The sequence below is a fragment of the Lissotriton vulgaris genome, chromosome 9 (assembly GCF_964263255.1).
Source record: "Lissotriton vulgaris chromosome 9, aLisVul1.2, whole genome shotgun sequence".
Taxonomy (NCBI): Eukaryota; Metazoa; Chordata; class Amphibia; order Caudata; family Salamandridae; genus Lissotriton; species Lissotriton vulgaris.
The window spans coordinates 661960549-661973253 of record NC_141697.1 but is presented as its reverse complement, the minus strand read 5'-3'; the positions used below and the strand labels follow the sequence as shown (position 1 = coordinate 661973253).

General features: G+C 46.9%; 1 protein-coding gene across 2 annotated transcripts in view; it reads right to left on the bottom strand.

Moving 5' to 3' along the window:
• Positions 1 to 10143, bottom strand: part of VASP (vasodilator stimulated phosphoprotein) — an 863870-nt gene extending 853727 nt beyond the window's left edge. For both annotated transcript variants that reach the window (XM_086938366.1, XM_086938368.1), the window contains exon 1: positions 9730 to 10143. In XM_086938366.1, coding sequence (XP_086794492.1) covers positions 9730 to 9734 — 5 coding nt within the window. In that variant the 5' untranslated portion in view covers positions 9735 to 10143. The remainder of the gene's footprint in view (positions 1 to 9729) is intronic.
• Between the last annotated feature and the right edge of the window lie 2562 nt (positions 10144 to 12705).

Below are 12705 nucleotides of genomic sequence, written 5' to 3'. Positions count from 1 at the left end.
CCTCCCCCAAACAAATCACTCCCTTCAATTGGCTATTAAAAATGTATATGGGGTGGTAAAAAAAATCCCACCTTCATAAACACCTTAGCTACTGCTCAAAAGCAGTGATCTTTCCCAGTTAGTAATGTGGAGAGTGAGATAGGATGGGAGCGGTTGCCTACACAGTTTGTTCTCTATATATGTCACAACAGTAGATTTGAGTGATTCACTTCCCATTCTTTCTGAATTATAAAGTGCAAATAGTGCTTGTTTGACCTCGTTTTTATCATTAGGCATACACTATATTCGGGCTCCCGAATCATCGGATGTACACCTTGCGCTCCATCATGGGGAGACAGATGGGGGCTAACATTGAATGAGGCTACTTTCACTTTGGGGCACGGATAAGACACTGTGACACACTTCTCTGCTACACAAAATATAGTTTCTTCTGTGAATGGAGAAACTCTCTCTGGCGCTACCAACGAGACGTACCTCCTTTTTAGGTCTTGCCTGAGACAGCGCATGCGCGGTCTCTTCGAGACATTTAGTAAGTGGCTTTTAAAAGTGCCACCAGAAGCTTTTGCTGGCCGACCGTTTGCGTTCACAAGCTTGTGCACGTGCACAGCTACCATCTGTGTTTTTAGGTCTCTCCTGAGCCAATGCGCTTGCGCATTGCTCCGGCGAGACTTATGTAGGGGCTACAGCAGGGCTCGAAAAATCCAAAAAAATGGTACTAGTCCTGCAGGACTAGTACCTTAAAAAATGTCCTCGACCTAACTGCAACCTACTTGACCTCCGTCTCTGAAAGCGGAGCAAATGTGACAAGATAACAAGATTTAAAGGCATCTTTATTGCTCATTACCTTTGTGAGCAATAAAAATGCCTTTAAATCTTGTTATCTTGTCACATTTGTTCCGTTTTCACAGACAGAGGACAAAGGTTGGTTTGTTTTCTTACTCGCCAGAAAGGGTGAGTAGGACCTAAAAACAGCTCGACCTTGTTAAATTTAGCTCGACTATGCGAGCGGTTGAGTGGAATTTGAGCCCTGTACAGGAAAGGCTGCCAGAGGGCTTTGGAATGCGGATTATGGCCAGTGCATGTGCGCCGGGTGCACGCTCACCATTTGCTCCCCGGCATCAGACTTGAAAGGAAGCCGCTCGCACACCACCATTTGTCTGAGCCTCGGCATCAGACTTCAAAGGAAGCACCTCCCCCGCTCCCCATCAGACTTCAAAGGAATGCGCTCCCGAACTTGCTGGCCTCGCTCTCGTGAGCCTTTATTTACTTTTTTTCATAGTCTGTTCTTCATCCAGCTCTCTCTCTCCTTACCTCTGTTTCTTCCCCTCTCTCTCGCTTTCAACCTTGCTGTTTCATAGTGTTTGCCCTGGCTCTTCTCTTCCATACAAGCTCACTTCTGTTGCTCGCTGCTTTTGCTCCATTGAATTTTGGCCTATCTCCAACCTCCTCCCTCGCTGATCTTGGATCTCGGCCCCCTCCTCCTCTTTCCTCTCTCCTCTCTCCCTCCCCTCTCCCGCACTTACTGTTCCGGTCTCTTATTCATTCATCTTCCTCATCCAATTTACCACCCTCTCTTCATCTCGCAGACATACTTTCATTCTTGGCTAAGAAAATCACTGCAGTATGTGTGCCTACTCATCTTTTTTCATAACACATCCCATGCTTTGTTAATCAATGTGATATACATAACGAAGGTTTTGTTTACAGGTCTATTAGGATATTTCACTCTGGGGCACCACCACATCACTCTGGGGCACCACCACATCACTCTTATACACCACCACATCACTCAGCCCAACCTTATCACTCAGCACCACAACAGCACTGTCCTTGCTTGCTACCAACAAGCATTGCCATAGCCAATATGACTTGCATTAGGAAAGTGTAAGCTATTGGCTTTGTGAATAACAATGCTATTAATTTAGATATTTTCAAAGCCAACACATTAAAAAAATGTGTCATTTACAATATCAATAGCTCACACGTTCCTAATGCGAGAACTATTGCATTGCAAATGCTTGTTATCGCTGTAACCAGCTCCTCTGCTTGCACTACCCCCCTCCCTTTATCCCCACCCTCCTGGTCAGCTTCATTTGTGTCTTCTAGCTGTGAATCATGCTCCTCTGCTTGCACTCCCCCTCCCTTCTCCCACTTCATTAGTTTCATTTGTGTCCTCTACCACTGTGAATGCTCCTGCTTCCACCAGGCACACACACCACCAGCCGTCAGTGCACGCCTTCACTAGGCACACACTACCAGCCGTCACACACTACCAGCCGTCAGTGCACGCTTCCACCAGGCCCACACCACCAGCCGTCAGTGCACGATTCCACCAGGCACACACACCACCACCTGCCAGTGCATGCTTTCACCAGGCACACACTACCAGCCGTCACACACTACCAGCCGTCAGTGCACGCTTCCACCAGGCCCACACCACCAGCCGTCAGTGCACGCTTTCACCAGGCACACACACACCACCAGCCGTCGATGCATGCTTTCACCAAGCACAAGCACCACCAGTCGTCAGTGCACGCTTCCACCAGGCACACACACCACCAGCCATTAGTGCACGCTTTCACCGGGCACACGCACCACCAGCCGTCGGTGCACGGTTCACCAGGCACACACACCACCAGCCCTCGGTGCACGGTTTCACCAGGCACACACACACCACCAGCTGTCGGTGCACGGTTTCACCAGGCACACACACACCACCAGCTGTCGGTGCACGGTTTCACCAGGCACACACACACACCACCAGCCGTCAGAGCACGCTTCCACCAGGCACACACACCACCAGCCGTCAGTGCACGCTTCCACCAGGCACACACACCACCAGCCGTCAGTGCACGCTTCCACCAGGCACACACACCACCAGCCGTCAGTGCACGCTTCCACCAGGCACACACACCACCAGCAGTCAGTGCACGCTTTCACCAGGCACACACACCACCAGCCGTCAGTGCACGCTTCCACCAGGCACACACACCACCAGCCGTCAGTGCACGCTTCCACCAGGCACACACACCACCAGCCGTCAGTGCACGCTTCCACCAGGCACACACACCACCAGCCGTCAGTGCACGCTTCCACCAGGCACACACACCACCAGCCGTCAGTGCACGCTTCCACCAGGCACACACACCACCAGCCGTCAGTGCACGCTTCCACCAGGCACATACACCACCAGCCGTCAGTGCACGCTTCCACCAGGCACACATACTACCAGCCGTCAAACACTCCCAGCCGTCGGTGCATGCTTCCACCAGGCACACACCACCAGCCGTCAGTGCACACTTACACCAGGTACACACACACCACCAGTCCCCGGTGCACGCTTCACCGGGCACACACGCCACCAGCTGTCAGTGCATGCTTTCACCAGGCACACACACCACCAGCCGTTAGTGCACGCTTCCACAAGGCACACACACCACCAGCCGTCAGTGCACGCTTTCACCAGGCACACAAACCACCAGCCGTCACACACTACCAGCCGTCAGTGCACGCTTTCACCAGGCACACAAACACTACCAGCCGTCACACACTACAAGCCGTCGGTGCACGCTCCCACCAGGCCCACACCACTAGCCATCAGTGCACGCTTTCACCAGGCACACACACAACCAGCCGTCGGTGCACGCTTCCACCAGCCATCAGTGAACGCTTCCACCAGGCACACACACCACCAGCCGTCAGTGCACGCTTCTACCAGGCACACACCACCAGCCGTCAGTGCAGGCTTTCACCCGACACACACACACTACCAGCCGTCACACACTACCAGCCGTCGGTGCACGCTTTCACCAGGCACACACACCACATGCCGTCAGTGCATGCTTCCACAGGGCACACACACCACCAGCCGTCAGTGCACGCTTCCACCAGAGGCACACCACCAGCTGTCAATGCACGCTTTCACCAGGCACATACACACCACCAGCCGCCGGTGCAAACTTTCACCGGGCACACACAACACCAGCCGTCAGTGCACGCTTTCACCGGGCACACACAACACCAGCCGTCAGTGCACGCTTTCACCGGGCACACACACCACATGCCGTCAGTGCACGCTTCCACTGGGCACACACACCACCAGCCGTCAGTGCACGCTTTCACCAGGCACACACACCACCAGCCGTCAGTGCACGCTTTCACCGGGCACACACACCACCAGTCGTCAGTACACGCTTCCACCAGGCACACACACCACCAGCCGTCAGTGCACGTTTCCACCAGGCACACATACTACCAGCCGTCATACACTACCAGCCGTCGGTGCATGCTTCCACCAGGCACACACATCACCAGACGTCAGTGTACGCTTTCACCAGGCACACACACCACCAGCCGTCAGTGCAGCAGGCAGGTTCTTCTCAGAGTTTCTTGGTAAATATGTGTTCTATGCCTTGGAGGGAGTGGGTTGAGTTTCCTAAAACCATGTGGAGTATGCAGGAACTCCTGTGTGAGAGTCATGCTGCATGGGGCTCACTCACACCACACTTGTAAATTGCACCTGCACCAGCCTTTTTTTCATTTGCAAAGTTTGGCGCATGCGCACAGCTAAGCAGCCCCCACACCCCCGGGAATGACTGCTTCCTACAACCAGAATGGGAACAACATTCAGAGCAATGAAAACAAGTTCATTTGAGGCAAAGAACTGTTAACAAAAACCATGTCCAGCTATTGTAGATCTGGCAACTTTAACAAAACAGCAACAAAACAAAAAAACAAGCATTGGCATAGGCAATAGGTCTAGCTTTTCGGACCCTATAAGTATTTAGTTATGCAGCAGAATATCCTTGGCGCAACAACACCAACTGTTGCATGGCTAAACACTTATAAGGTCCCAAATGCGAGACCTATTGGCTATGCCAATGCTTGTTAGAATTATGGGCCCTGTTTATTCCCATTCTTTCAACTGAATTTAGAAAATTGACGTGCCAGTCTTATCTCTGGATCTTTCGCCTGACCCCACAGACTCACCCCGCCCCCCTGCAGTTTAGCCGATCCGTACTAGTTGCCCTGAGCTTTAGGCACCTTCTTGTACTAAAATATGCTCGCCATTGTACATCTTTCATAAGCTTGGAAGGATGAGGGGGGGGGGGGGGGGGGATGAACGTGTACTTATTTCTTTTTTAACAATATTCAGCCTAGGTCACGCTGCCACCCTCAAGGTTGTAGGTAGTAGATATGTATTGAAGTTAGAACGCGGCTAGCCCTCAGGGATTGTAGGAGACATGCTGTGTCATAAGGTGTTTGCCTGTTCTAAAACAGAATTGATCCTAAATTAACAAAGCACAATGACAAATTGCTCAGCTCGTAAGGCAAGAAAAGTGAGGTACACATCAAATAGACAGAATAAAGTACTCTGCACTGGTCAAACGGCATTTAAGGTCTCAGTATAACTCATTAGACATACTAACGTAGAGACTGCATTCACAAACAAGCACTGGCGTTGCCAATAGGTCTCGCAGTAGGAAAGTTGGAGCTATTAGAATTGCAAATAATGCCTTTTTTTTTGTTTTCATTTTAAAAACATAAAGGGCTTTGTCATTTACAACACCAATAGCTCCAACTTTCCTACTGCGAGACCTATTGGCAACGCCAGTGCTTGTTTTTCTAGTTCTTAGTACTGCCGCCTGGTACACGAGATGGTTTGTGGGTGGGCCTATCCCTGACAATGTCTTCTTGAACAATGTAACTCTGTGCCTTTTCCTGTCAGGTGTACCAATCTCCACGTCCACAAGCGGGGTGTGTTACACTATAAAAATAAGGTGGTGATGATGTTGGTGACTGCGCACTGCTTCCAGGGGAGGAGCTCCGGCTGTGTGCTCACTCTGCACGCCCCCCTCTGTCACTGGCTGGGAGACCTGCACTGCCTTTACATGCTGCGGACTCCACTTCATGTGCGTTTCAAGTCGGCGCATCTGGCGGGGGACCCCCCCACCTCACTGGAATTATCAAGGACGCAGCCAGCCCCCTTGCTTTCTGTCTTTGCAATCGCAGTTTGGACACGGTCCCTAATGTCAAGTGATAGTTAGGCAACCGAGTAGAGCGTTTTGGGTGCAGTGAGTGGTATCGCACCCAGGGCAGGGAATCTGCGCTCCTGATCTTTCAGACCCAAACATTTCCTGTGCAGAGGGGGAGGTAGCTGGGGGAAGAGGCCGCCTTGGGCTATCAACGAAACCGGATCCTGTGTTTGCCTGAACTTCCTGTAACAAGCTCTGTTTGTATTTGAAGATGGGACCGGGTACCCTCTCGAGCGAATCATGTGCTCCACCATCTTTACGCCGGTTCCTTTTGTAAAATGAAAGTTATGGAACTCTCTGAAGTTTAAAAGCCACGCTGCCTCACCTCCTAGATTTCTGGCTAAAGGGGCGGGTCTTTGGGCTGTGTTTACTGTCTACTGAGCTGTAGCCAGCACCTCCCCTCTGCCTTCTCCAAAGTTTGGAGGGGGGGGGGGGGGGGGGGAGGACAACGAGCTCCGTGTGGGAGGGGGCGGGGTAGGAGTTCAGGGGCTGTGTGTATTTTCAGTGAAACGTAAGCCCTGGCTCGATTGTGAAAACAGACCCCTGATGACTTGTTTTCTCCTACATTGTGCACGCTGGTCATCTGGGGAGATTGCTGATTTTGCAGGGATACTTTGAGGGCCCAGCGTTCACGTGCCTGGCTAAAATGTTGTGTCGAGAAAAAGAAGTTGGACTTTGGGGCTCAGAGCGAGAGCGCGCGGGAGCCTCGTTTATGAGCCTATTTATGCACAAATGACACAGAGCTGCTCCATGTTGACTTTTGCCAGCTAGAACTGAACGCAGGCCATCTGCAGACCCTCCTGGGGCCCCCGCAGCCGCAGGACCATGAATGTTTGTGACATGTAAAAGTTTCAGCCCCCCCATTGTTTACTGTTGACGCCATTGGTTGATCAACCTATCCCGATGCTTTTCATATTTAGTATCCTGTATGGTGACTGCATTTTGAAACCGGGATTGGCTAGACATGAGTTGGGCCGTTGGTTTATTTGTTTTGCGTATTAAACCAATGTTACCTCTGCAGCTCATTGAATACTTTTTTGTCGCATTCAGAGTTACTAATGTAAAAGCGAAAGTGTAACTAGCAGAATGTAAAAGCGAAAGTGTAACTAGCAGGGCTTTGCAAACGATAAAACAGGCCAGGATAACCTGCCTGAGATGAGGAATACTTTTAAATAAAGTTTAAAAAGGATGGAAAGATGCGGGAAGAGAGAGAGCGGAACACAGACGTTGAGAGAGTGATAGACGGAGATGAGGAGAAGGAGGAGGGAGAAGTGGGCAGAAAAAGAAAGGGAAATAATGAGAGTGTGATAGAGACACATTGCATTAAATAAATGCACGCACGGAGACAAAGTGAAAAAATAAATGCACGCACGGAGACAAAGTGAAAAAATAATGCGTCACCAACACGTACCTGATAATGCAGAGCGGCCGGGAAACTGAAAGTACGGCCGGCCAGCCATGATTAATTAGGGGAGGAGAAGCCGCAGAGCGCACGCTGGGCGAAGCCCTTTGATGTGCTGTGCGGCCGTTAAAAAAAATGCAATTAGGAGGGAGGGAGGCTGATGCGCGTACTTGTTTGGTCACGTGATTTACGTGAACTTAAAGAAAACCGCAGCGCAAAAAGCCCTTGGTTTGACAAGGATTTTGAGGACATGAATTCTCGCTCCGCCGCGAGACCTAAAAATGAGCAGATCATCGGACACATCTCCCATAAAGGGCACATTTTTTAGGTTTCAGAGTGAAAGGCATGCTCTCAACATGTTGAGATATTGCTTCGTAGGGCAGTAGCAACGAGTATATTTTCTGTAGATCAATAGTAAAACTAGAAAATACGATACATCAAATAGCATACATTTAGGAACACCTACGTTCACGCATAAACAAGTAACGTGAAATTTATGCAACAAAATAAAACAATACACAGTGCAATTGCTGGAAGCAGAATTGTGCCAACATATGTTGCAACTACCGGGATCATTCTGCTCCTGGCTTCCTTCTCCAGAAATACAAAAGTAATGCATTTCAGCTCAGCAAATAAACACTACCATGTAATGAATTGAGTTTCGCTTATTTTCTGAAAAGGAAAAAACACATAAGAGAAACATGCACCTGGGAAATGTATTTTTGCTATTCTTGTAATTTTAAAAGCCACATTTTCTGTCACTATTAAACGAATGTCAAGGTAGGCTGGCTGGCCTAGCCACGCCCATACTTTACACCATGCTAACTGAAGCCTGGGAATGCTAACTAAAACACTTGAAAATTAAATCTTATTTCCTAAGAAAAAGTGCTAACACTGCCACCTTATTTAAGCAGCTTTATAAAGCGGTCTAATTACTCTAGAAGCTGTTATTCGAATCTATGTGTGACAAATTCTGATAAAATGTAAACACATACACTAAAGGGACGGAAAGTCAGGTTAGTTACGCAGGGAGGAGAAGGCAAAAAATACACACCACTATCTACAACTTGTGGGGCAGGCAGAACTGCTTAATTAGCCAGTATGTTTCAATGCCATTCACCAAGTCCACTCAAAGAAGTCAGCCTACTTGCTTTCATATGTGGAAGTAATTCTTCCAAGCTTATAATTTCTGCTTTTACGTAACCAAACAAGAGAACTAAAGAGAGGGTGTTCAAGTGGAACAAAACAATTTGGGGTTTATTTCAGAAAAAGCAAAAGATGGAGGGAAGCAGTCCAATTAGTTTTAGAGAAGCTTCTGAAAAAGGTGTTCAGCTGTTTGCCTCCGGGAGACCCGAGACAAGATTCCACAGGTCTCACTAGTTTCCAACTAGCCTCCAGGGCCACAGGCCGGATCATACCATACAAGAACACCTGGACGATAAGATGCCTGCTGAGGGCGTGGATTGTGCTAACCAATAAGTCATTTTCGGCGGGAAGAATGAGAAGGAAACAGATACACCACGCTAACTCATACATCCAAGTTAACTCGAAATTTCTCTTGGTTAGTTCATCAAATGCCAATAGCACAAAATAACTAGTATATTACAAGTTGTATGCAATGAACTTTACGTTCCTCAAACGTAAAAATTAAGACTCGCTGAGCCAGCGCAGCTAGTGATTCGCCTCCTATCCCAATGTGGCTGGAGGTCAAAGCAGTAAGGGCCACAACTACTGTGGCTGAAGGGGCATGTTTTAACGAAAATACTCAACAATGCGTTTCATATTTCTGCTTGAACTCTCAAACGACTCGGTACAGCTCTACAAATTAAACCAGCCAACAAATGTCTCTCCATAGGAAGGAAACAACGATTAAAATCTCCTGGTGAAAAAGAGGAGTTGAGTGCCGGATAACTGTTGTGCTTGTACCCACAAAGCATTCAGCTCACATGTTCCAAAACAAGGAGCACGCCGTGCCACTTTAATTTATGTCGTCAAGAAACTGGTAATATCTGTGATTAAGCCTTTTGACAACGCTGACAAAACTATTGAGAAGCCATTAAAACTATCAAGTATCCACCTAAAATCACCAAAACTGTGCAAATAACAGAACTGGTTAACCAGGCTGTCGTAAAACAGTATACAACATTCTAGGTATGAAGCATCCTCTCAGTACACGGGGCAGGCTGCATCTGAAGCGGATGATTAAAGTCAGTGAAAAAAGATGCAAGTAAATGAGGAAGTGAATTTACACAGGGCACCAGTGCACTGCACACGAACGGTTGATGTACTCACCTCATTTTGAAGCTTTATCAATTCACTTTGCTGTCTGTGGTTACGGTTCAAAATAATGCACAAACAGGATGTCAGGGAAGCCCTTTGTCTGATGATCCCCTACGAACGGCGGTCTCAGAGCAGGGATAGTCACAGTGATAGTCACAGCTGGGCAGAGCAGAATTCAACCAGTAACTCGTAAGTCTTACTCAGCCCCCAGCTTGGCCTGCAACGTTCAGTATAATAATTGGAAATGTACTTCCTAGTACTTCACTTCACACATTCTCTCTCTGCAGGTACAAGTCTTATTGGACAGATCCGAGCCCGTATCTTCTCCACTGTTTAAGGACTCCCGGTCGTCAAAGAATGTTTCACTTAATATTTCGAAAGGGGCTCTTCTCTTTACTCTCACTTACTTCTTCCTCATCTTTCTCTAAACTCCACACCCAAAACCCACAATGCTCTGCTCTCCGAACTTCCTCACAGCGACAACCCTCTTTCTTAAAAGGGCAACGGCAGTCCTGCTCTTTTAAAGCGGCGATAGGAGTTAGAGGAAGGAGGATTGTTTGGAGAGAGAGAACGTTCCAGGATGTCGCTCGAAATACAATGATAATTAAATAACAATAGAGGTGGGCGAGCCAACGAATTAACTGGGAGAGCTGAGCTAAGGTTCTGGCTTGGCTCTTGGAACCCGTGTAAGAGCCGATCCCTGAAACTGTTTGTTGTGTAATTTCATCAAACATCATGACATATAAAATATGATAATCTATTCAAAATTCTAAAAAGTGTACTTCTTTATCATGTGGAACCTTAAACAATAATATGTCACATTATATCCTTGCACTAAGAAGTAGTTATTCAAAGTGGTAATTTTTAAACATGGATTTTTAAACATGAACATTCCTGCCTTTGTCCCCACACCGGCAATAGTATTATTAGTGAACCAAGAGGCATGTGAACCCTTATGTGGCCCTGAGTATTATAGAGCAACGTTATAGTCTAATAAATCAAATACAATAGGTATTTGTACACCTGGTAAATCGAGCTCATACATTTGAAAGTGCTCTCATACACAATAATGAAGAAAAAGTAATTTGAGTGAAATTAAATATTTGCCTAAAATCATACACATTAAGCTGGGAAGCTGCGATTTATCTAGGGGTTCTGGTTTCACTTTGTACAAATCAGTCACTAAATAGGTATCTCTTTGTCTCTCCTTTTAGTGTATTATTTTAATACATTGGTTTTACCTCTTTTTGCAGTTTTTATATAGCGCAAACCGGACATGAAGATATTGGAGAGCTTTACAAGACTACCAGTTATATTTCATAAGATCATATTCATTTTTGTAGGCAGGGTAATATTAAGTAATTTGCCCAGAATCATAGAATGTTGAGCCGACAGGAAGACTTAAACTTGGATCCCCAGTTCTAAAGTCAGAAGCTTTGACCCTAACGCAACATCCTGGGTAGAGTAAGGGTGGCAGACAGTTGATAAATTCTTTATTAAGTGATTAATAAAAATCGTTGCAATCAAAACATCATCACAATCACATAATATATAAAATCAGAAGACACTGTAATGCAAATATTATTACTCCAATCACAGGGTTGATCTCCCTGGGCCAATCTAGCTGCTGTAGCAGCAGCATCTCTTGGCAACTCACGCAGAAAGCTCCCTTTTGGTTTCCGCAACAGCTGTGGCAGTGAGTTCCAGTCACTTTTTTATTTTTATTTTTTTTAAATGTATTTTATTAACAGTTTCTTAATAACAAAGAGACATAAAGCTTCCAGTACATCGGTTGTAAATTATAGAGGAATAAAAACACATCATGTACAATAGCTCAATTTGACTAGCGAACTTATATCCAAGAGTGTTAGTCTGCGTAACGCATAACAGTGTATAGCTTTATAACCTGTAAGTCTAAACTGCACTATACAGCACAATACAAAGTGTGGACGTATACGTTTGTTTCGCCTGCACTCAGCCTCTTACAGACTAGTCTTTAAAACGATCTGACCTCAATATTACTGCCGAGTGATAAGTTACAATATCTTTTACATTTTCCCTCCCTGCCCCTCCTCCTCTTGTGCATGTGTGTCCGCACTCTCCGTCTCATTATCCTTAGTAACCATGTGAGACATTGGCCTGGCATTTGATGTTCACTATTCTATTGGGTACCTTGCACCAGTCCAACCGACCCTTATTGATGGTAGGTTTGAAAACAACCTTTATAGAAAGCTATCCTAGTGGTAGCTGTGGAGAACACCCTTCAGGCTAAGTCTCGAAGGAATGTAAAGAAGCTTGTTTTACCAGTCTATAATCTCATGAATTACCAAATGAAAGGAGAACCACACCAGGTATATATAAAATATATGTATTTTTTTTAAAACACACCCCCCAGTCTCTTTATGAGGGTAGAAATAAAAGTACAATACAAGAACTTAAATAGCACACAGTAAATTAGCACAGTATACGTTTTGCCCTAGAGGCCTCACAAACCATATACTAAGAAAGTGGTATAAGTACTGCTCAGAGCATAGAGACAAGGCCTAGGGCCCGTAGAACCGCTGGAGCATCCAGTAACCACCCAAGATAGGGATGCAGGAGACCCACGGCGGACGCGTGCAATGTCTAAACACAGCCGCGAATCACCATTTACTTCTATGACGAAAGTTAAAGTTACACGTTTAAAGAATAAGGACACTTCGGAGTGGACTACGGTAAAACCCCTTCAGTACTGGACACTTCGAGAGTCAAGACCCACGGGAGCACTGAAGTACTCATGTTACCTCACCCAAGGAAGCCGGGTGCATTAGTGTTTTTTCGTGTCGGGTTTCGTCGTCGTTTCCAATGGAGAGCTGCAAAGAAGTGCTGCAGGCGACCAGATGAAAAGTGTCCGGATGGATCCAAGGGTGGATCGGAGATCTGAAGAACCTGAAAGCAGAGGGGACAGGGTCTGGGTCACTAGCCAGTGACCAAGAAGGCGACAAAGAG